Raw genomic sequence first — 24,361 nt, 5'->3', positions numbered from 1 at the left:
TGTGTGTGTGTGTGTGTGTGTGTGTGTGTGTGTGTGTGTGTGTGTGTGTGTGTGTGTGTGTGTGTGTGTGTGTGTGTGTGTGTGTGTGTGTGTGTGTGTGTGTGAGAGAGAGAGACACCCTTGTTTGTACAAGGGTTTCATATTTATTTATAAAGCTGTATTATTGTGTGACTGTCTCAGAGTCTCATAGTTACAGACCTGTAAGGGTCCATTTGGTTCCATGTGTTTCACTCTCAGAGTTACAGACCCATAAGGGTCCATTTGGTTCCATGTGTTTCACTCTCAGAGTTACAGACCCGTAAGGGTCCATTTGGTTCCATGTGTTTCACTCTAAAGAAAATGCTTCAACTTAAGTGATTGGCACACAGCACTTGCAAGCATACACATAGTAAATGTAGCCAAAAGCTTATATTTCATACATAAACATTTTCACAACCTACTGTGTAATGAAAGGTAGAAAGGCCCACAAAGGCTTCAAATCTAAATCAAATTGTTACCACACCCCCCTAAATTGAATAATGCAAAAAAATGGACAAGACTAAAGACAAATGCAATAAAGGTCAGAATTATTACAACACATGGTATGAAACATTTATTCAAGTATCACAAAGTGTCACAGCATCTGACATTAATGTACAGCTGGCGACCTTTGGGGTCGCCATCGCGACCTCAATGGCTGCTAACTAAAACTGTTTTGGCTGTAAAACCAGATGAGCTACACATGCAGACTTTGTGTCCGTCATGTTTTTGGACCATTACAAACGCGTTGGAATGTTTATCATTATGACTGGGTGTGTCTGGAACCATATGGGAAAATGAGTGAACTTTTGAAAACGTGGTGTCTATTTTAAACACGGTGAAATGCTCTGATGTATGATTACATCTATCTAGAACACTCTAATATACACATTCCTATATTGATACAGATAGGAGTATTAAATAATGAATGCACAAAATCTCTGTACGTGCATATACACGTCCGTCCATGTCTGTGTCTCCTGCCGTCCATCATGGGCGGCTGTGGCTCAGGAGGTAGAGCAGGTCGTCCAATGATCCATGGGTCGGCGGTTCAAACCCCGTCTCCTCCTCCTGTCCACATGTCCAAGTGTCCTTGGGCAAGACACTGAACCCTACGTCGCCTCCAATGAGTCGGTCGGTAATAATAATAATAATAATAATATCTCAAACTTATATAGCACTTTTCTGAGTACCCAAAGACGCTTTACATGGAGGGGCTTTACAGAGGTAACAACAAATTAAAAACAACTTTATTAGAAAAAGGAAAAATAACACTAAAAGCTAAAGAACATTAAAAGACAGTGAAAAGGGTTAGCTAGGGAAGGCAATTTTGAAGAGGTGGGTTTTGAGGGTGGATTTGAAGGTTTTAAGGGTGGGGGCATCTCTGAGTGCCTTAGGGAGGGCATTCCACAGGGTTGGGGCAGCAAAGGCGAAAGCTCTGTCCCCCCACGTACGGAGTTTGGTTTTGGGGACGTCAAGGAGGTTTGCATCACCAGACCTGAGGGAGCGAGAGGGGGCATGGCGTTTGAGGTCACAGAGGTATGGGGGAGCCAGGTTATTTAGTGCTTTGTAGGTGGTCAGGAGTGTTTTGAAGTGGATTCTTTGTTTAACCGGTAGCCAGTGAAGGTCACGGAGGACAGGTGTAATATGGTCTCTGGAACGGGTACCGGTGAGCAGGCGGGCAGCTGAATTCTGGACATATTGCAGTTTATTGAGGACTTTGGAGGTGGTGCCGTAGAGGATACGGTCGGTGTGAGCTCGCCACCGTCGGTGTGTGAATGTGGGAAGTGAGGACGCTGGCGTCGACTGTTCGCCGCTTCACCTCCCAACGTATGAATGAATGAACCGTTGTAAAGCGCTTTGAGCACTTGGAAAAGCGCTATAAAAATGCAATTAATTATTATTATCTAGTAGACGTATCTCGAAAATCGTTCAACCGACCAACTTCAAACTCTGCATGTGCGTTGCGTTGCTGCTGACTCCAGGTACAATTTTATGTCCGATGGTTTGGTGGCATGGATCTAAGATGTAAGAATCTCTGGGGCAGACTGCAGTATGTGAGACTGGGGGTGAATCTCTGGGGCAGACTGCAGTATGTGAGACTGCAGGGTTGTCTGTTCAGAGGTGCTGGTGTACATCACGGGCGCTCCCCAAGGTCACCTTTCCTGCTCACCCTATAGACGAATTCAGAAACGGGTCTCATGGTCGCAGCTTACATGGAGATGAACCTGTTTGGTTTATGGCTGCTCCAGCAGTAGTGGCAACATTCCAAAAAACAAAACAACAGGAATGTCAAAATATCCACCGCAGGGTCTGAGACCAGAGCCATTGAGTCATTTAAATGCTACTTTAAATGCTTAGTATGACCTTTCACTGCTTTGTCTCAACCAATGGCTCTGGTCTCAGACCCCGCGGTGGATATTTTGACATTCCGTTTGTTTTGTTATTTGGAATGTTGCCACTTCTGCTGGAGCAGCCATAAACTAAACAGGTTCATCTCGATGTTCTTGGCATCTTTGTAATGTTAGTGTTAGTAAAAAGCACGTAAAAGAGTATAGTGAGGGTTTAAACCCTGCAGCTATGTCGAGTCCGCCTACAGGAAATACGTAAGCTGCGACCATGAGACCCGTTTCTGACTACTCTGATGCACTGATTAACGTGTTCTGCTGGAATGCTCAGATCTTTTAGCGTATGCAACAGGATGCTGCAAATGGCTGGTGAGGAAGACGCGGGCTCCGTCGTGGGGAGCTCACATGGAGTGGATGGTTTAGGTGCATACAGCGATGAAGCTGTACACCATAATGGTGTGTTCTAGATAGATTCCATCAGGAATTGGAACATTCCAATGTGTTTCTAATGATTAAAATACATGCATCGACTTGGCTGAAGGTGTCAAAAGTTAAGTTATAACTCATTTTCACTTCAGCCACCATCTTGGAAATGCAAATTAGGGTACCAGACACACCCCATTGTAATGATAAGTATTCCAACATGTTTGTAATGATCAAATAACTAAATAAATAGACACCGCATTTGTAGCTCATCTGGTTCAAATGTTACAGCCAAGACTGTTTTAGGTGGCAGCCCTATAGAGCGCCGCAGTCCCGCCCCTTTCAGAAAAGCCCAGGAAGTGGAAGCCCCATGCATTCTCCCATCGGCACTTTTAATATAATTTATTTAAAGACGGTTACGCCGCGGAAACAAAGCCAATTCGGATCGTGACGAATCATGACAATGAACACAATATTTTGGGCCGATCAAATAATTTATAAGACGAAAAATAAAACAAATAGTGTTGTCTCCTGACTTTCTTTTCTTCTTTCTAATGATTTGATCGTCCCAAAACATTGTGTTCATTGTCATGATTCGTCACGATCCGAATTGGCTTTGTCCGCGGCGTAACCGTCTTTAAATAAATTATATTAAAAGTGCCGATGGGAGAATGCATTTGGGCTTCCACTTCCTGGGCCATTCGCTTTTCTGAAAGGGGGCGGGGACTGCGGCGCTCTATTGGATTTGTCCGCCATGGCGACCCCGAAGGTCACAGGCTCGGGCGCCCTAGCTTAATCATTAGAGCATGCCCATCCGGCTACATCCTTAATCATTAGAGCATGCCCATCCGGCTACATCCTTAATCATTAGAGCATGCCCTGCGCTACATCCTTAATCATTAGAGCATGCCCATCCGGCTACATCCTTAATCATTAGAGCATGCCCATCCGGCTACATCCTTAATCATTAGAGCATGCCCATCCGGCTACATCCTTAATCATTAGAGCATGCCCATCCGGCTACATCCTTAATCATTAGAGCATGCCCATCCGGCTACATCCTTAATCATTAGAGCATGCCCATCCGGCTACATCCGGGCCACATTTGGTCCCTTCAATATTGATTGGCATGGAAATATCCGTAAGGCCCGGGACTATTGCTGAAATGTCAGATGCTGTGATAGTTTGTGGTACTTTAATAAATGTTGCATACAATATGTTGAAATAACTCTAACCTTTATTGCATTTATTTTTAGTCTTGTAATTTCTTTGCATTATTCCAAATTAGGGGGTAACATTAACTATCAAAATGTTAACATTTTGATAGACCAGCCATTTTGGGCCAAGGTGCGCTGCTTTTCATTTCTACCTATCATTACACAGTATAGGTTGTGACAATTTGAATGTATGAAACAAAAGCTTTTGGCTCAATTTACTATGTGTATGTTTTAGTGTGCTGGGTGCCAATAGTTGAAGCGGGGTTCTTTTTAACAAATTTGCTACATTTCATGATTTAGATTAACGTATGAGTAAACTAAGGCACCAGTACTTGTTTCAGATGTTTGGTATATGTATTTATGACATATAAAGATTTTGTGTTGCCAAAATCAATATAACACATTTTACAAGCAAAAACAGCAGCACAAGATTTTCGTTTTTTTGGTTATATATTTGTTTTTTTTTATACATTTCTGGCCTGTGACAAAATACTGCAGGATATTATGAGTAGAACTTTTAACCCAAAGTCCAGAAGGGTATTATCTATGAAAAAATGCATTGAATGAGTAGTGCCCATGACGCGGGAACGAAACTAATTTCCTAGGCACTTTTTCTGGCGTCCCAACACGGCCTATATCCTTCTTTATACTCTATGGTGAGAACAGACTCCATTTTCAAACCAGACGGAATGTTAAGGCTTGACAGATCAGGTTGAAAATTATCACCTGTTTATTGTCCCACCGTGTGTGTGTGTGTGTGTGTGTGTGTGTGTGTGTGTGTGTGTGTGTGTGTGTGTGTGTGTGTGTGTCGTAGCTTCATGGCGCGGAACTACAACCTGGTTTTACGCACACACTTAATTTACAGGCTTTAACCCATTGATGCCTGAGGCCGAATCTGGGAATGCCTTCTGGGGCCTGCAGACCTAAGATTTCTGAAAACCTTCAAATTCTTTTAAATAGTTCAAGGTGACAGACATCAAGGGTAGAACAACGTATGCGTTGCACCAGGCGTCAATGGGACAAAGGACAATTTTAGTTTTTTTTCAACCAAGGCTCATGTATTAAGTTGATAATAGAGAAAGTAAAAGATGAATGTTAATGATTCTGAATCCATTCCAAGCATTGATTTAGCAAAAAATAATTTAAATGTGAGGAAAACGGCCATAGCCGTCATCACAAATGTGATGAGGTCAGCACATTTGGGCAAGTGGATATGGCCGGATTTATCTTTAGGATTAGGTGATTTAGGCCCTTATTATAAGAACTCTATACGTCTCTGTCAGAGCAGGGATGGGCAACTTTGACGATGGAGAGGGCCACTATAGTTCCACACTCACTCCAGAGGACCACTATAGTTCCACACTCACTCCAGAGGGCCACTATAGTTCCACACTCACTCCAGAGGGCCACTATAGTTCCACATTCACTCCAGAGGGCCACTATAGTTCCACACTCACTCCAGAGGGCCACTAAAGTTCCACACTCACTCCAGAGGGCCACTATAGTTCCACACTCACTCCAGAGGGCCGCTATAGTTCCACACTCACTCCAGAGGGCCACTATAGTTCCACACTCACTCCAGAGGGCCACTATAGTTCCACATTCACTCCAGAGGGCCACTATAGTTCCACACTCACTCCAGAGGGCCACTAAAGTTCCACACTCACTCCAGAGGGCCACTATAGTTCCACACTCACTCCAGAGGGCCACTATAGTTCCACTCTCACTCCAGAGGGCCACTATAGTTCCACTCTCACTCCAGAGGGCCACTATAGTTCCACATTCACTCCAGAGGGCCACTATAGTTCCACACTCACTCCAGAGGGCCACTATAGTTCCACATTCACTCCAGAGGGCCACTATAGTTCCACACTCACTCCAGAGGACCACTATAGTTCCACACTCACTCCAGAGGGCCACTTTAGTTCCACACTCACTCCAGAGGGCCACTATAGTTCCACACTCACTCCAGAGGGCCACTATAGTTCCACACTCACTCCAGAGGGCCACTATAGTTCCACACTCACTCCAGAGGGCCACTATAGTTCCACATTCACTCCAGAGTGCCACTATAGTTCCACATTCACTCCAGAGGGCCACTATAGTTCCACACTCACTCCAGAGGGCCACTATAGTTCCACACTCACTCCAGAGGGCCACTATAGTTCCACACTCACTCCAGAGGGCCACTATAGTTCCACACTCACTCCAGAGGGCCACTATAGTTCCACACTCACTCCAGAGGGCCACTATAGTTCCACACTCACTCCAGAGGGCCACTATAGTTCCACACTCACTCCAGAGGGTCACTATAGTTCCACACTCACTCCAGAGGGTCACTATAGTTCCACACTCACTCCAGAGGGCCACTATAGTTCCACACTCACTCCAGAGGGCCACTATAGTTCCACACTCACTCCAGAGGGCCACTATAGTTCCACACTCACTCCAGAGGGCCACTTTAGTTCCACACTCACTCCAGAGGGCCACTATAGTTCCACACTCACCCCAGAGGGTCACTATAGTTCCACACTCACTCCAGAGGGTCACTATAGTTCCACAATCACTCCAGAGGGTCACTATAGTTCTACTAGAGCCACAGTGCATATTACTGTTGTAGCAAAAATAGCTGATCTACAAGCTCAAAACCCGTCGCACTGAGCTTGTAGATCAGCTATTTTTGCTATATTTTAACTGAAATATTAATATTAGGTTAATATCAACTGGTGGCCCGGCTGGAGGCCTCATGAGGCCCCCACCTTCACCTAATGTGGCCCTCAGGTTAATATCAGAATACTGAAAAATGATTGATCTCAGATAATTACTAAATGTTATTGTCCTTTTTTATGTCCATTATATTTGTTTTTAGTTCATAACGTTAACATAACTATAAAATAATCAAAATGAAATAATTCTAAATCTTTTTATTTTTATTTTTTATGTCACAATCCCTTTAAGAATCTAAGGTGATTGGAGATAACCATGTGATTGGCTCCTCTCAACCCGTGCTGGCCGGCGTTGGAGGCGTGGCCATCCTCCCATGTCACATCCACCCACCAATCAGCATGCAGAGTTGGGGAACGGTGATGTGGACCAGAAACGACCAGCGCCTGCTTGTCGTCGCCTTCTCGTTGGGGCGGTACCTCACCGAGGACCAGAACCCGGCCTACAAGTACTCAGTTGTTTTTACTTCAACCCATTCTGACCTGAGATCAGATTCTATAAATGTCTTCCACATCCTGACCGTTTTCCATTCTGACCTGAGATCAGATTCTATAAATGTCTTCCACATCCTGACCGTTTTCCATTCTGACCTGAGATCAGATTCTATAAATGTCTTCCACATCCTGACCGTTTTCTGAAAAAGCTGTGTTTCTATGTCAGTCGTTCTTCGATTTTTCAAAAATAGCAGACCTATAAGTTCGTAGCGCGCCACTCGGTGGCGCGCTACGAACTTGTAGATCTGCTATTTTTCAATAGCTAAAGCGTAACATAATGCTATAACACCAAAAGGGGTTCCCGCCCGCAAAATGGGTTAAGGACAACTTTAGTTTTTATCAACCTAGGTTCATGTTTTAGGTTGTTATTAGACAAAGTAAAAGATTAGTGTTAATTTTTCTTCATTTGCGCTGCTTTCTTTCGTTTCAGGGGTTTTAGCTGTTTTTGACAGGGGGGCGGGGGCATTCGAGCATGGGGCTAAATATGTATTTCTTTTACAAAATGTAGTGATTCATTTTTTTCTATTATTTACTATAGAAGAATAGACTTTTATTTGTCATTGCACACAAAGCATACACTGAGCATACAACGACATTTCTAGGGAGCTCCCACATAACCGTAGTACATAAAAACACTAACGTAACACGTAACATACAACACAGAGTAAAGTGCACGGTGATATCTAAAGTGCATGATGGATGAAAAAGGAACCAGTAAGCTATCACAGTCCAGAGTCAGAGTGCATGATGCATGTGAGGGGACAGTCAATGCTCATCTAGTGATCCATCGTTTCGTTTAGCAGTCTGAACTGCGTAGGGGGAAAAAAAGCTGTTTGTCAATCTTGAGCTTACTAGCCCGGATGGACTGGTATATCTCCTCCCTGAGGGAAGGAGGTGCAAACACAACCAATCATATCGACGTGTCTATATACCGTCACATCCGCATCCCGCCTTTAGCTCACGCTGATTGGTTCGGTACGAAGCAGATCTGACTCAGGGCTCAACTCCGTCAGAGATCCCAGATGAGTGTTGTGTTGGGGAATATGTTTCCGCAATACCGCCCTCATCTGGCAGCGTCAGGTTAAGTGGTCCGGCCTTGACTTCCTAAAGTCCACTATAATCTCCCTTGTCTTCTTCATGTTGAGCTGCAGATTGTTATTAGCACACCAAGCTGTCAGACCTTCCACCTCTCGCCGATAGGCAGACTCATCATTGTTCCTTATTATGAGCCCCACAACTGTGGTGTCGTTTGCAAATGTTATGATGTGATTGGAGGGGAAGGAGGGAGAGCAGTCATGTGTGAGCAGGGTGTATAATAGTGGGCTAAGCACGCACCCCTGTGGAGCACCATGCAGTGCTGAGGGACAGAGTGGATGAGGTGTGTTTGCCCAGCCTGACGGCTTGCGTGCGGTTTTGTGAGGAAGTCCAGAACCCAATTGCACAGTGAGTTAGACAGACCCAGAGTTCGGAGTTTGCAGATGAGTTGGCGAGGTAAGATGGTGTTGAAGGCGGAACTGTATAGTCGACGAAGAGCATTCTTACATTATGTGTTGTTTTTCCCCTCTAGATGTTTCAGGGCAGTATGAAGCGATCTGTTCCGCCTGTAGGCAAACTGGTATGGGTCAAAAGAGGCTGGTATGATGGACGTGGTGTGCTTCATAACCAGTCTCTCTCTAAACACTTAGCAGGGAGAGGAGTGAGTGCCATGGCCCACGGGTCTGTAATCATTCAGGCATGTGACAGCCGACTGCTTGTGTACTGGAATTATAGTAGATGATTTAAAACAGGGGTGGGCAACTGGCGGCCCGGGGGCCACATGCAGCCCCCCACCTTCACTTATTGTGGCCCTCAGGTTAATATCAGAACACTGATATAGTATTGATTCCAGCTGTTTACAATTCCACAACATGCAAACATGACCTGCTTTAATTACTTCAGTCTAAATTAGTAGCTTTATGCTCAACACACATATAATTAAAGGCATTTTAAATTACATAAAAATGTACATTTTCAGGATTCCAATTCGAATATAGCAAAAATATTAAGAAAAAAGCTTGTAGATCGGCTATTTTTGCTACGACAGTAATATATGGCCCTAGGGAGTGAGTGTGGAAATATAGTGGCCCTCTCCATCGTCAAAGTTGCCCAGCCCTGATTTAAAACATGCTGGGACGTGTGTAGTCAGTGATGGCTCTGATCCCCTCCCACACCTGGCGGGGGTTGGTGGAGTTTTTGAAGTGGGTCTCAATGTGCTGCTTGTACTCGACTTTGGCAGCTTTGATGCCTCTTCTTAGAGCTGACCTGGCGATGCTATAGATCACGAGATCTGTTGAATGTGTCAAACTGACATATTTGTGTGGCTTCCCCCCAGTAGGCCTCCTTCACATTCAGTAGATCCTGTGATCCACCTTCACATTCAGTAGATCCTGTGATCCACCGTCACATTCAGTAGATCCTGTGATCCACCTTCACATTCAGTAGATCCTGTGATCCTCCTTCACATTCAGTAGATCCTGATCCACCTTCACATTCAGTAGATCCTGTGATCCTCCTTCACATTCAGTAGATCCTGTGATCCACCTTCACATTCAGTAGATCCTGTGATCTTTTGTCGCCAGATGTAATTTCCTGGGGTCAATTAGGACTATAGTGAATAATAAAAAAAGAAATCACCATGATATTTTGTAAAATAATACATATTTAGCCCCATGCTCGAATGCCCCCGCGCCCCTGTCAAAAACCGCTAAAATCCCTAAAACGAAAGAAAGCAGCAAATGAAGAAAATTAACACTAATCTTTTACTTTCTCTAATAACAACCTAAATCATGAACTAGCCTACTTCATTGTAACGAAGTAGGCTAGTTCTTTTATTTTTATTTTTATGATCAGTACTTTATTTTAGATTTTTTACAAACGCATAAAACAGAAAACCTACAATACAAAACACAAGCAACAACAGCAGAGTACGTATTCATGGACAGACAAGATAGATAAGATAAAAAAATAAAATTTAAAAAAAGGAAAAATTGAATTAAAATGTGAAAATAGTTTACGTTATTTACACGACCAAACGCAGCATCATCAACCGTATCATATGTATACTAAAACAATAAACAATCAAGAGGGCATTGCCTGACCATGGATCACACCAAAGGACCTGCAACATGACTGAGGAACACGTCCCACTTCAGATCATATTTATCCAACTGATTATTCATCTTAAAGGATGAAGTAGGCTAGTTCTAAATTGTACTATTGATATGATATATGATATATTTTGTGTATATATATATTATATATATATATATTATTATTATATAATTTGATAAAATGATACATATAATAGTTCGTAGGGATGTCCCAATACCGATACCGATAACAGAGAATAACATATAATAATAATAAAAAAGAAAAGATATCTTACATTGTATTTTGAAGTCCACCGACCGGTAATAGTGTTTATAGCTAATCTAGCTACTGTATATATCTGGTGTTGTGTTTATAGCTAATCTAGCTACTGTATATATCTGGTGTTGTGTTTATAGCTAATCTAGCTACTGTATATATCTGGTGTTGTGTTTATAGCTAATCTAGCTACTGTATATATCTGGTGTTGTGTTTATAGCAGACTCCTCACTCAAATGTGCCCTTGCAGTTTGGGGCAACTCCAAAGCAAACTCCACATGCCCCGACATTATATTCACCTGCCCTATACACCCGTGTCGGATCACTGGTTAGACTGGCATATTTGCCGATAACGATAAATATGACCCAATATGACCAAATAAGGGCCGATCCGATACTTTTGCGATACCGATAAAGTATCCGGGACATCTCTAGAGTAAAAGTACCAAAGTATCTGCATCATAAAATGTACTATTGAAAATAGCCGATCTACAAGCTCTCAATGCGTCGTGTTTCCAAATGGCCAAAATGTATAGGGTTGAAGTGGTATGTTTTCTAATCAAAATGTAAATCTCCAAAGTAACTAGTAACTCAAGTTTTCAAATAATTGTAGTGGGAGTAAAAGCACGACATTTTGGCTCTGAGATGTAGTGGAGTAGATGTAAAAGTACCGGTAATTGGAAATACTCAAGTAAAGTACAAATACCTCAACATTGTACTTACTTACAGTATTCTGACCTGAGATCAGATTCATACGAGGTTTCCACTGGACACACACTGGTCTGATGAACCCATTCTGACCTGAGATCAGATTCTAAAAAAATGTCAGTCGTTCTTCGACTTTTCAAAAATAGCAGACCTACAAGCTCGTAGCGCGCCACTCGGTGGCGCGCTATGAGCTTGTAGATCTGCTATTTTTCAATAGCTAAAGCACGACATGATGCTGACACCAAAATGGGTTCCCGTTCAGAATGGGTTAAGTAAAAGTACTTATAGTCCCTTTCCACCATTGACAGGCAGAGAGCGACAATGTTCCTGTCGGATCTGTCCGGGGGTGTCATTTCCTTGAAGCTGTCCAGGGTCAGGCTGTCGGACCAGGGAACCTACCGCTGCTCGGTGCCAGAGATGGGCATGGGCGCTGACATCCAGCTCCACGTTGGTAAGACCTTTGTTATCCAAATAATGTAATGTAATGATGTTTAGAAGCTTTAGAACACTTTCCTGGGGGTCTTTTTGTGTGTAATATGTGGTTTTAGATATTTTAGATTTAAGCAGTGAGCCCAGTGTCTCTGATGTCATGGACACTGGTCTCACTTCCTTCCTGGACTACATGTTGTCTCAGTAAGACAGCCCTCCCCCGATCCACAAGGAGGAGCAGTGCACCAAAGAATTATAGGAATTGTAGTCCAGGAAGGAAGTGAGACCAGTGTCCATGACATCAGAGACACTGTGCTCACTGCTACAATCTAAAATATCTTAAACCACATATTACACACATAAAGACCCCCCAGGAAAGTGTTCTAAAGCAAAAAGGGTGAAGTGTCCCTTTAAGACGGTGGCCCCATTATGTATTCGGCTTTTGAGCCACAAACTTTTGAGCCACAAACTTTTGAGCCACAAACTTTTGAGCCACTAACTTTTGAGCCACTCAGACCCATTTGATGAGGTTTAGCCTCTCAGACCCATTTGATGAGGTTCAGCCTCTCGGACCCATTTGATGAGGTTCAGCCTCTCGGACCCATTTGAGCCACGGAACCTTCATTTGAGATTTGAGTTAAAAATGTTCACTCTGAAACAATATAGTGATGTAAATAGGTTTTTATTTGACCTAATGAAACCAGTCTAGTTCCGTCTAGAAACCGTTTAGAACCGCTGACATAGAAACAGGATTGTCTGAAAACTGTCAGGATTTAGATTTGTAGAATTGTCCTCAGGTCTAAATGGGTTAATACTGAATGTAATTATAAAGAATAAGGCATTCGGTACATGGTGTTAGCTGGCTTTCTTCCTGATGCGTGGCCGTCACATGCGATGGTCCAATTGTCGTCCATCTCCCATCTCTCCTGCATCAGCTCCTGCTGGGAGAGGTTTTTTCATTTAAAATGAAGCATTCCAAAACGTTACATGAAGTCCCCGCCCTCACGTTTATACATCAGTGGTTCCGTCGACTAAAACCAAGACCAACAATGTTCGTCGACTACCTTTTTCCTCCGACGAAAACTAAATGGAAACTAAATAAAACCTAAGCTATGATGACTAAAACTAAGACTAAATATATTCTGACAATTTCATCAACAAATAAAAACTAGACTAAAATGATAGGAAGGGACCAGAGTGGACAAGAGATCCAGTACAAGTCATTTTACAATGAGTTGCATGCTGAAAATAGCCGATCTACAAGCTCACAATGTGTCGCGCTGCGACGCGTTGTGGGCCTGTAGATCGGCTATTTTCAGCAAGTGTAAAAACAGTCATTACGACGGCATCAAGGCCCGCCAAAATACATTTTGTTCCACGTATAGTATGTATAGTTTATACCCTAGATAGCACTTCTGTAGACTTAGATAGCATTTGAAACAGACTTATAGCATGTTATGTAGACAGCACTAGAATTGCATTGTATATAGTCATAGCACGCCATAGTACATATGTATAGCATAGTAGTATATATGTATAGTTTATACGTATAAGTTTCATTATATAGATATTCCACTGTTACTTTCTTAGCTTACGCATGTTTCATGATGAATGTTTTTATGTGATGTATTCCCATGCTTTTGTTCTTGCTTAATGTAAGTCGCTCTGGATTAAGAGCGTCTGCTAAATGCCTAAATTGTAAATTGTAAATTGTATGTATAGTTTCATTATATAGATATTCCACTGTTACGTTCTTAGCTTACGCGTGTTTCTTGAATACTACTTTTTATGTATAGTGATGTATTGCCATGGTTTTAGTTCTTGCCTAATGTAAGTCGCTCTGGATTCAGAGCGTCTGATAAATGCCTAAATTGTAACTTGACTGCCATGCGTTTCTCTCCACAGCCCATGAGGTGACGTACCTTCCACCACGAGGCAGAGGCATCCGCGTGGAACTGCTTCCAGACCACCGCTCTGTTCCTGAAGCCGTCACCAGCATCCTGTGGAGGCACGGACGCAACCTGGTAGCGGACTGGGATCTGGGTCATAGTCTGGATTACTACGGGACGTTTAGAGACCGCTCCACACTGGACCCACACACCGGACGGCTGGTCATCCACAACATGACCGTAGAAGACATCGGGCTGTATTCTGTGGAGATCAACGGCAGACGTCACTTCAAGACTTACCTGCTTAAAGAGATGAGTAAGTATGACTCACAACAAGACTTAACTGCAGTAATTGTGATCCGTCTTCATTCTGTCTCCTCAACAGAGAGAGTCCCAGATCCAGACCTGACAATCGTGACACCATGTGACTCATTCTGTCTCCTCAACAGAGAGAGTCCCAGATCCAGACCTGACCATCGTGGCACCATGTGACTCATTCTGTCTCCTCAACAGAGAGAGTCCCAGATCCAGACCTGACCATCGTGACACCATGTGACTCATTCTGTCTCCTCAACAGAGAGAGTCCCAGATCCAGACCTGACCATCGTGACACCATGTGACTCATTCTGTCTCCTCAACAGAGAGAGTCCCAGATCCAGACCTGACCATCGTGACACCATGTGACTCATTCTGTCTCCTCAACAGAGAGAGTCCCAGATCCAGACCTGACCATCGTGACACCATGTGACTCATTCTGTCTCCTCAACAGAGAGAGTCCCAGATCCAGAACTGACCATCGTGGCACCATGTGACTCATTCTGTCTCCTCAACAGAGAGAGTCCCAGATCCAGACCTGACCATCGTGGCACCATGTGACTCATTCTGTCTCCTCAACAGAGAGAGTCCCAGATCCAGACCTGACCATCGTGACACCATGTGACTCATTCTGTCTCCTCAACAGAGAGAGAGTCCCAGATCCAGACCTGACCATCGTGACACCATGTGACTCATTCTGTCTCCTCAACAGAGAGAGTCCCAGATCCAGACCTGACCATCGTGGCACCATGTGACTCATTCTGTCTCCTCAACAGAGAGAGTCCCAGATCCAGACCTGACCATCGTGGCACCATGTGACTCATTCTGTCTCCTCAACAGAGAGAGTCCCAGATCCAGACCTGACCATCGTGACACCATGTGACTCCAACTCCAGCAACTGCACGCTGCAGTGCATCGGAGACGTCACAGAGGCGGCCGTGGTCTATCGATGGAGGTTCCACGGTGATAAATGGACTCGACCCAAACCCAACGAGACCAGGTTCTACAGCGATGAGGAATGGAGCGGACCCGACTCCCGGACGGTGACGATCAGCGACGACGAGGAAGGGAGAAAAGTTCAAAGAATATCCTGTGCGATAAAGAACTGGTTCAGTGTGGCGCACAGCGAGGCTGTAGACAACCCGCTTTACAGAGGTGCGTAGTTTACTGATTGTGTGTGTGTGTGTGTGTGTGTGTGTGTGTGTGCGTTCAGATGCTTGGACTTAAAATGAACCCTGGATAATAAGGCAAAGCCTTCCATATGTTCCCCCTATTGAGTGAAAGATTATCAATTCTTGAAATAAAAATAATGTTTTAGTTGTTTTAAATGTTAGATTTTAGTTATAGAGGGCAATTATAATGTATTAACACACTTTGGGCGATAACCCCTTTTGGTTTTAGCATTATCTTATGCTTTAGCTTGATCTACAAGCTGAGCTTGACGTTCCAAGGCCAGTGAGTCGATGCGTTTCCTCCATCTGGTCTTTGGTCCAGAGCTCTGCACGGATCCAAAAATAAATAAATAAAATGAATCTGTGTCATTTTACCGGTTCCGACCCGTTCCGAAAACATTTCTAAAGAGGAAAACTAAACAGGAAACATAGTCTTTCTTAGTCACAGACTGTAACTTAACAGCAATTTACAATTTAGCCATTTAGCAGACGCTCTTAATCCAGAGCGATTTACATTAAGCAAGAACAAAAAGCATGGGGAATACATCAGATAAAAAGCATTTATCATGAAACATGCGTAAGCTAAGAACGTAGCAGTGGAATATCTATATAATGAAACTACCGGTATACATATAAACTATACATATATACTAATACTATGCTATATATAATATGACGTGCTATGACTACATACAATGCAATTATAGTGCTGTCTACATAACATGCATAACAGCGTGTGTCTATGGTCGAGAGAGAGAGAGAGAGAGAGAGAGAGAGAGAGAGCCCCCGTTTACCTCCACGGGTAGGAGCAGGGCCCCGGGCCCCCCCTGTCCCAGGAGCGGGTACAACTGTACCCTTTACCCCCCTGCCGACGGGCGGGCGCGCGCACACACATTGCCCAGGGGTTTCCATCCATGTTGTTAACCCATTCTGACCTGAGATCAGATTCTAAAAATGTCTTCTACATCCTGACGGTTTTCATTCTGACCTGAGATCAGATTCTAAAAATGTCTTCTATGTCAGATTTTTCAAAAATAGCAGACCTACAAGCTCGTAGCGCGCCACTCGGTGGCGCGCTATGAGCTTGTAGATCTGCTATTTTTCAATAGCTAAAGCATAACAAAATGGGTTAAATGACAGGACACGGGACACAGCTAGTAGCTAGTAGTACAACCCTTGTTTACTAGTCCCCGGAAGTCTGATGCATGCATGCAAAGCATGCTGGGCCTTGTAGTCTATCGCATACATAGCCCCACTGCCTACACATGTCTCCTCCCATTTGCCAGCCATGCCAGTGGTTATCAAAGTGCGTTCCGGGACCCCCAGGGTCCTTGAGGGGTTGCTAGGGGGACTATCATTATTGAATCTTATTGGCTGGGCTTCAAACAGCCATAACTACAGTTTGCAGAATGCTAAAGGTCCCAGACCTCAGGGTGGTCTTACAGCATGCTAAAGGTCCCAGACCTCAGGGTGGTCTAACAGCATGCTAAAGGTCCCAAACCTCATGGGTGGTCTAACAGCATGCTAAAGGTCCCAGACCTCAGGGTGGTCTTACAGCATGCTAAAGGTCCCAGACCTCAGGGTGGTCTAACAGCATGCTAAAGGTCCCAGACCTCAGGGTGGTCTTACAGCATGCTAAAGGTCCCAGACCTCAGGGTGGTCTAACAGCATGCTAAAGGTCCCAGACCTCAGGGTGGTCTTACAGCATGCTAAAGGTCCCAGACCTCAGGGTGGTCTAACAGCATGCTAAAGGTCCCAAACCTCATGGGTGGTCTTACAGCATGCTAAAGGTCCCAGACCTCAGGGTGGTCTTACAGCATGCTAAAGGTCCCAGACCTCAGGGTGGTCTTACAGCATGCTAAAGGTCCCAGACCTCAGGGTGGTCTAACAGCATGCTAAAGGTCCCAGACCTCAGGGTGGTCTAACAGCATGCTAAAGGTCCCAGACCTCAGGGTGGTCTTACAGCATGCTAAAGGTCCCAGACCTCAGGGTGGTCTAACAGCATGCTAAAGGTCCCAAACCTCATGGGTGGTCTTACAGCATGCTAAAGGTCCCAGACCTCAGGGTGGTCTTACAGCATGCTAAAGGTCCCAGACCTCAGGGTGGTCTTACAGCATGCTAAAGGTCCCAGACCTCAGGGTGGTCTAACAGCATGCTAAAGGTCCCAGACCTCATGGGTGGTCTAACAGCATGCTAAATGTCCCAGACCTCAGGGTGGTCTAACAGCATGCTAAAGGTCCCAAACCTCATGGGTGGTCTTACAGCATGCTAAAGGTCCCAGACCTCAGGGTGGTCTTACAGCATGCTAAAGGTCCCAGACCTCAGGGTGGTCTTACAGCATGCTAAAGGTCCCAAACCTCATGGGTGGTCTAACAGCATGCTAAAGGTCCCAGACCTCAGGGTGGTCTAACAGCATGCTAAAGGTCCCAGACCTCAGGGTGGTCTTACAGCATGCTAAAGGTCCCAGACCTCAGGGTGGTCTAACAGCATGCTAAAGGTCCCAAACCTCATGGGTGGTCTTACAGCATGCTAAAGGTCCCAGACCTCAGGGTGGTCTTACAGCATGCTAAAGGTCCCAGACCTCAGGGTGGTCTTACAGCATGCTAAAGGTCCCAAACCTCATGGGTGGTCTAACAGCATGCTAAAGGTCCCAGACCTCAGGGTGGTCTTACAGCATGCTAAAGGTCCCAGACCTCAGGGTGGTCTTACAGCATGCTAAAGGTCCCAGACCTCAGGGTGGTCTTACAGCATGCTAAAGGTCCCAGACCTCAGGGTGGTCTTACAGCATGCTAAAGGTCCCAGACCTCAGGGTGGTCTAACAGCATGCTAAAGGTCCCAGACCTCAGGGTGGTCTAACAGCATGCTAAAGGTCCCAGACCTCAGGGTGGTCTTACAGCATGCTAAAGGTCCCAGACCTCAGGGTGGTCTTACAGCATGCTAAAGGTCCCAGACCTCAGGGTGGTCTTACAGCATGCTAAAGGTCCCAGACCTCAGGGTGGTCTAACAGCATGCTAAAGGTCCCAAACCTCATGGGTGGTCTTACAGCATGGAGCTAGATGGTGCAACCCGGAAGTGTATCTGTTCAAAAAGGTAAAGACATTTTCTTTTCTAGTTCTGTTTTATATTTCTGTCTTTCAGCTCCTAAAGAACCACCAGGCAGAGGATTAAGACGTGGGATTATTGTTACTGTCTTCATGTACGCAGTAGCGCTGGTAGCTTTATACGGGAACAAGACACATCGTAAGTATTTAGCCCAGTTTGACCTGAGGACGATTCTACAAATGCCTTCTGAAAACCCTATGCTTCTACGTCAGCGCTTCTCAAACTATTTCATGTCAATTTATATAATGGAACAAGACACCTATAGTATTTAAGTGATTTATAGTGGAACAAGACACCTATAGTATTTAAGTGATTTATAGTGGAACAAGACACCTATAGTATTTAAGTGATTTATAGTGGAACAAGACACCTAGTATTTAAATTAAAAGGTGTTGTAATGAAATGGAATTGGTGTAAAATGAGGTAAAATAAGTGGTTACTCAACAAAAACTAAAGGTACTTGGTATCGGCGAGTAGCCTACTCAAATTTAAGTACTGGTACTAATAAAAATGATAATGGAGCATTAAATGATTTGTGAAGTGGTGTATTTGTAATAGTTTATAATAAGATGAATCAATCCATTTATGTAACTATAATGATAACTAGAACTGCACTCTGCCGAGTGCATACTTGCTTGTTGCACACTAGTAGGCCATAAATGGCCTACTAGTGCGCAAGCAGAGCGCGCAAGTACTTTCGACCGCTGGAAACTATCACATCTCAGTATCTCTGTGAAGGAACGTTTGAAATGTATAATCATTACGTGTAACTATTTGCTACCTAACTACTTTTTTACAGAAAAATGAATCATTGATATGTGATGAAAGAAAGGTATATAAACTGGTATATAAACTAAAATATATTATACAGTATAATTATTTTATTACTTATTGTAAATTGTCAATTGTTTTAAATGTATTTCATTTTGTACTATAGTGATATTAATACTAAATCATGATCAGAGTAATATGTGTCTCTAACTTCAATTTCTGTAATAATACTTTCAAATTTGTTGAAATATACATGATCTAAAATACTTCCGAAATCTGTAGTTGGATTTGTATTTAATTGTTTAAAGCCTAATCTTGACATGAAGGTCTTTATATTTATATCTTTTTCAGTATAATGGTCTTCATTGAAATCTCCTATTATCATAATTGTGGAAGTCGGAGATGATAGATACTTTACCATTTTCTTGAGAAATGTGTTTAATTCAGTTTATACATACAGAGTATGTAGTTGTAATTTGATTAGCAGTATACCGTGGTTACTTGGTTCCAAAAAGTGAAGCCAAGTTTTTTTCAACCGTAAGTCTGTGCCTGGTTTTCTGGGACCAGTTACAACATTACGTCATCGTTGAGAACTGGGACCAGAGTACATGGTGTGTATATGTATGACTAGCTCTCAGTGATGACGTAAGAGATATGGTCATCTGTGTAGTCTGGTCCCAGCAGACCAGGCACAGATTTACAAATTACAAATCACATTACAACTACATACAGAGTATGTAGTTGTAATTTGATTAGCAGTATACTGTGGTTACTTGGTTCCAAAAAGTGAAGCCAAGTTTTTTTCAACCGTAAGTCTGTGCCTGGTTTGCTGGGACCAGTTACAACATTACGTCATCCTTGAGAGAGTACATGGTGTGTATATGACGTAATGTTGTAACTTGTAACTTGTAACTTGTAACATTACGTCATATACACACCATGTACTCTCTCAAGGATGACGTAATGTTGTAACTGGTCCCAGCAAACCAGGCACGGACTTACGGTTGAAGAAAACTTGGCTTCACTTCGAAGAGACCAAGCGAAATGATTACTTGCGCGCTCTGCTTGCGCAAGTAATAAATCTATATCAATACAAATCATATGTATCTATTTATCTTTGATAACAATGGCGGGGGGGAAAGATCTAAAATCTCACTGACCAATCATGTCTCACATCTCACTGACCAATCACTGTCTCACATCTCACTGAACAATCACTGTCTCACATCTCACTGACCAATCACTGTCTCTCATCTCACTGACCAATCACTGTCTCACATCTCACTGACCAATCACTGTCTCACATCTCACTGACCAATCACTGTCTCACATCTCACTGACCAATCACTGTCTCACATCTCAGCTTTGACAGAAAGAGAGAAGGAAAGACGAGACAGAAGACGAGAGAAGGAAAGACGAGACAGAGCTGCCAAACTGAGAGGTAAGGTGTGTGTGTGTGTGTGTGTGTGTGTGTGTGTGTGTGTGTGTGTGCGCGCACGTGTGTGCATGCGTGCGTGTGTAAGTAACATGGAAATGATTTGTTCACTACAGGTCTGTTGGAGAGAACACCAGGATATCGTCACATCACTGACTATGAAGAGCAGCTTCAACGCAACATGAACAGCACATATCTGAGTGTAAATTTGGGCACACAGTCTGAGGTCGTGTTTGAAAACGTCTTCGCTCCGCTCTACAATGTAGACATCGAAAGAACAGACATCCACAGCCATCATGAGGTCAGACAGATGGAGATGAAAAGGGCAAGAGAGGAAATCCAACTGGGTCAGATGTTCAAAGACCTTTCTGGACTAATCAAAAGAACAGTGCTGACCGTTGGCTGTGCAGGAATTGGCAAAACGTTCCTCGTACACAAATTTGTGTCTGACTGGGCCAAGAAATGTTTCCCCCAAGACCAACACCTCGTGTTCCCGCTCAAGTTCCGCCAGTTAAATATGCTCAAGGGACAGAACTTTACTTTGGCACAGCTAATTCACTGCTGCATCGTGGAAACCAGATGTATTGAGGAAGACATTCTTAATCTTATCTTCACTGAATTGCAGAAGTCAGGAGACTACAGCAACAGCCCCTTCAAAGTCATGTTTGTTCTGGATGGTTATGATGAAAATAACTTTAAGTTTGATTTCAAAACAGAAATTGGCCTCATGAATGTCAACGACTCTTACCCAGTGAAAGATCTCCTTGTAAACCTCATCAAGGGGAAGCTCCTCCCCTCTGCTCGAATCTGGATAACCTCGCGACCTGTAGCAGCCAATCAGATCCCTAAGGAGTTTGTAAGCAGGATGACAGAAGTACGAGGGTTCATCAGAGATGACCAGAAGAAGGAGTTCTTCGAGAAGACGTTCAGTGATGAGAACCAGGCCAGATCAATCCTCTCACAGATCAAAGAATCAAAGATCCTCCTCACCATGTGTGAAATCCCAGTCTTCTGTTGGATCCTTGCTACCGTTGTGAAGAACATGGCAAAGAACATGGGGGCGACATTCAGGCTGCCCAAAACCCTGGTTGAGCTGTTCTGTCACTTCCTGATGGGTGAGATACAGCGGGAGAATCCTGAACAAGGCGAGGCAGACAGAGGGAAGCTCATAAAGGATGCAGGGAAAGTTCTTCTGAAGCTGGGCAAGCTGGCGTTTCACCAACTGAACAAAGGCAACATAATTTTCTATGAGGAGGACCTGAAGGCGTGTGGTCTTGATGTGAACAAGGACTTGAAGAACTTGGGCTTTTGCACAAAGTTCTTCAAAGAAGACGGTTTGTTCTTCCACAAAACGGTCTACTGCTTCGTTCATCTGAGCATCCAGGAGTTTCTGGCTGCAGTCTACCTGTCCCACTGTTTCACTCAGAAGAACACGGGGGTCCTGACGACATTCCTGGGAGACCGCCGTTTCGACGGTGACAGTTCCCTGTCTGACTTCCTGGAGGCTGCTATGAAGAAAAACCTGAAGAGTGAGAGTGGTCAACTGGACCTCTTTGTCCGCTTCCTTCATGGTCTCTCACTGCAGTCCAACCAGAGTCTGTTAGGAGGCCTGCTGGGTCAGACAGAGAACAGTCCAGAGGAGATCCAGAGAGTCATCGACAACCTGAAGAAGATGAATGATCGCCGTGCCTCTCCTGACAGATGTATCAACATCTTCCACTGTCTGATGGAGATGAACGACCCGTCAGTCAGTCGGGGGATCCAACAGTACCTGGAGTCAGAGAACAGCTCAGGGAAGGAACTCTCTGTGCCCCAGTGTTCAGCTCTGGCCTCCATGCTGCAGATGTCAGAGGAGGTTCTGGAGGAGTTGGACCTGCAGAAATACAACACATCAAAGGAGGGGCGACAGAGACTGGTCCCAGCTGTGAGGAACTGCACAACAGCCAGGTTAGTAGTGTGAATGTTAACATGTTAGATCACAAGTAAGACGCGCAAACGCGGGAAGCGAACGCAGCTCGTACATATTTGGGTTTTTTAAAGATTTTTTTTTAAAGTTAATTTTTTTTTAAGTTAAGTTTTTTTAAAGTTAAGTTTTATGTGACCTGGCCCCTTTTGTGCCCATATATGGAGCTGAGTGATTCGTTTGTGATTGATGCAACACACTCCATATTTGGACGTATAGCTGCTTTGGGCTAGGTCTCATAGTAAGTGCTCACTGCGTTCGCAACTATATACTTCATTCATTGAGAGAGAGAGAGAGAGAGAGAGACCCTCACTTCATATTTACATATATATTAGTATTGCAATCCAATTCAAGTGTGATTAGTGTTTAGTATATTTAGTGATATCAGGGTGATTTTGCCATGGCATGCGGTCGTACAGACTGTTCATCTGTCGACAGAACATTTATTCACTTCACTGCCATAGAGTGGAACAACAGCAGCGAGTTGGGATCGTTTTCATTATTTAATGTTTGTATTACAATCAAATGAGAACAGTGGAAAGTTATGAGCACATTTAAATTAAATATGTGTTACTGCTATTTGCTTAGTTAGAAAAGTATCCAAACACACACACATTTCAGACAGCACCACAGGGAACCTCCTTGACAATGAACATGGTCTGTTCTGTTTTGATCATCTCTGATTTTACATTTAATCTGTAATTACAGACTTGTTGACTGTGACCTCAGAGAGGAACACGTTGAAGTTGTGGCTTCAGCTCTCAGCTCCAATCCGTCCCATTTGAGAGAACTGGACCTGAGTGGAAACGGCTTGAAGGATTCTGGACTGGATCTCATCTGTGCTGCACTGAAGAGCCCAAACTGTTGTCTGGAGACTCTCAGGTCAGATTAATTTAACATTTTTATTTGTATTTGGTACCTCTTATTACCAGCCTTAAATCACATCTTTTTGTGGCTTAGGCCAGATTTGGCGACTTTTTGAATGACAATAGAAAAATGTGAGATATGACCACAATGGCATGAAATATCTCATTTTCAAGCTGCATGTCTCTACTTCACAATGAAAAAAGAATTATGACTCTAGCATGTTCCTTCGTTGACTTATAAGCATTTTAGTACAACTTGGTTTCACTGTTCACTGAAAACCAAGGTGTATTAAAATGCTTATTACTAAACAATGGAATATGCTAGAGTCATAATTTTTCTTTCATTGTGAAGTAGAGACATGCAGCTTTAAAATGAGATATTTCATGCCATTGTGGTCATATCTCACATTTTTCGATTGCCATTCAAAAAGTCGCCAAAGCTGGCCAATGCTGGCCAATGCCCCATTTCTTAATTCGTCATTTTCATGCAAAAAGAAAAAACAGCGGTCTAAATAAATTATATATATATAATCCGGCAGTTTAACTGTAACACCCAAAACTGCCACCAGATGGCGGGAAAGCACCATTATGCTGAAAATGCCGTTAGAGTCAAATCTCTTGACATCACTTCCTGTTCAAGGGAGTAAACAAGAAGTAAAAGATTGTCCCCTACAAGATAGCCTCACTCTCTCGGAATGCTAGGCTAACAATAGCTTCATCATAAGTTAGTCTAAAATCACCCAAATCGAGCCCAGAAAGTCCCAAAATATCAGATTTTTTGCCGCGATTCACATAGAGACGGCGCGCGTGCACGATAGTGCACGATCGCGCGGATTTCGGCCGGTTTTTAGTAGATTACATAAAAATAAAAAATAAAATGCAAAAAAATCGGAAAAAAATGATAATTTTATTAAAAATTTTTGGAATTATTGTCTACCACGTCCACAACGTCCTTGGCCTTGAGGGATTAGTTGATACCACGTCAAAAAACACGTCGTTGGCCATGAACCAGTTAACCTTTTCGCTGCTATCTACGTTTATAAAAGTAGCGAGGCTAACGGTACCTAATGGTGCTAACTACG

General features: G+C 43.6%; 1 protein-coding gene across 1 annotated transcript in view; it reads left to right on the top strand.

Moving 5' to 3' along the window:
- Positions 1-24,361, top strand: part of LOC308323721 (uncharacterized protein) — a 29,600-nt gene that overhangs the window by 981 nt on the left and 4,258 nt on the right. Inside the window, exons 2-9 of the mRNA XM_080775515.1 lie at positions 6,965-7,178; positions 11,646-11,788; positions 13,672-13,971; positions 14,811-15,125; positions 18,281-18,382; positions 20,379-20,456; positions 20,567-22,397; positions 23,122-23,295. Coding sequence (XP_080631641.1) covers positions 6,965-7,178; positions 11,646-11,788; positions 13,672-13,971; positions 14,811-15,125; positions 18,281-18,382; positions 20,379-20,456; positions 20,567-22,397; positions 23,122-23,295 — 3,157 coding nt within the window. The remainder of the gene's footprint in view (positions 1-6,964; positions 7,179-11,645; positions 11,789-13,671; positions 13,972-14,810; positions 15,126-18,280; positions 18,383-20,378; positions 20,457-20,566; positions 22,398-23,121; positions 23,296-24,361) is intronic.

Source organism: Protomyctophum bolini (genome assembly GCF_963924005.1).
Source record: "Protomyctophum bolini genome assembly, chromosome: 11".
Classification (NCBI taxonomy): Eukaryota; Metazoa; Chordata; class Actinopteri; order Myctophiformes; family Myctophidae; genus Protomyctophum; species Protomyctophum bolini.
This window is presented reverse-complemented; position numbering and strand designations above follow the sequence as displayed.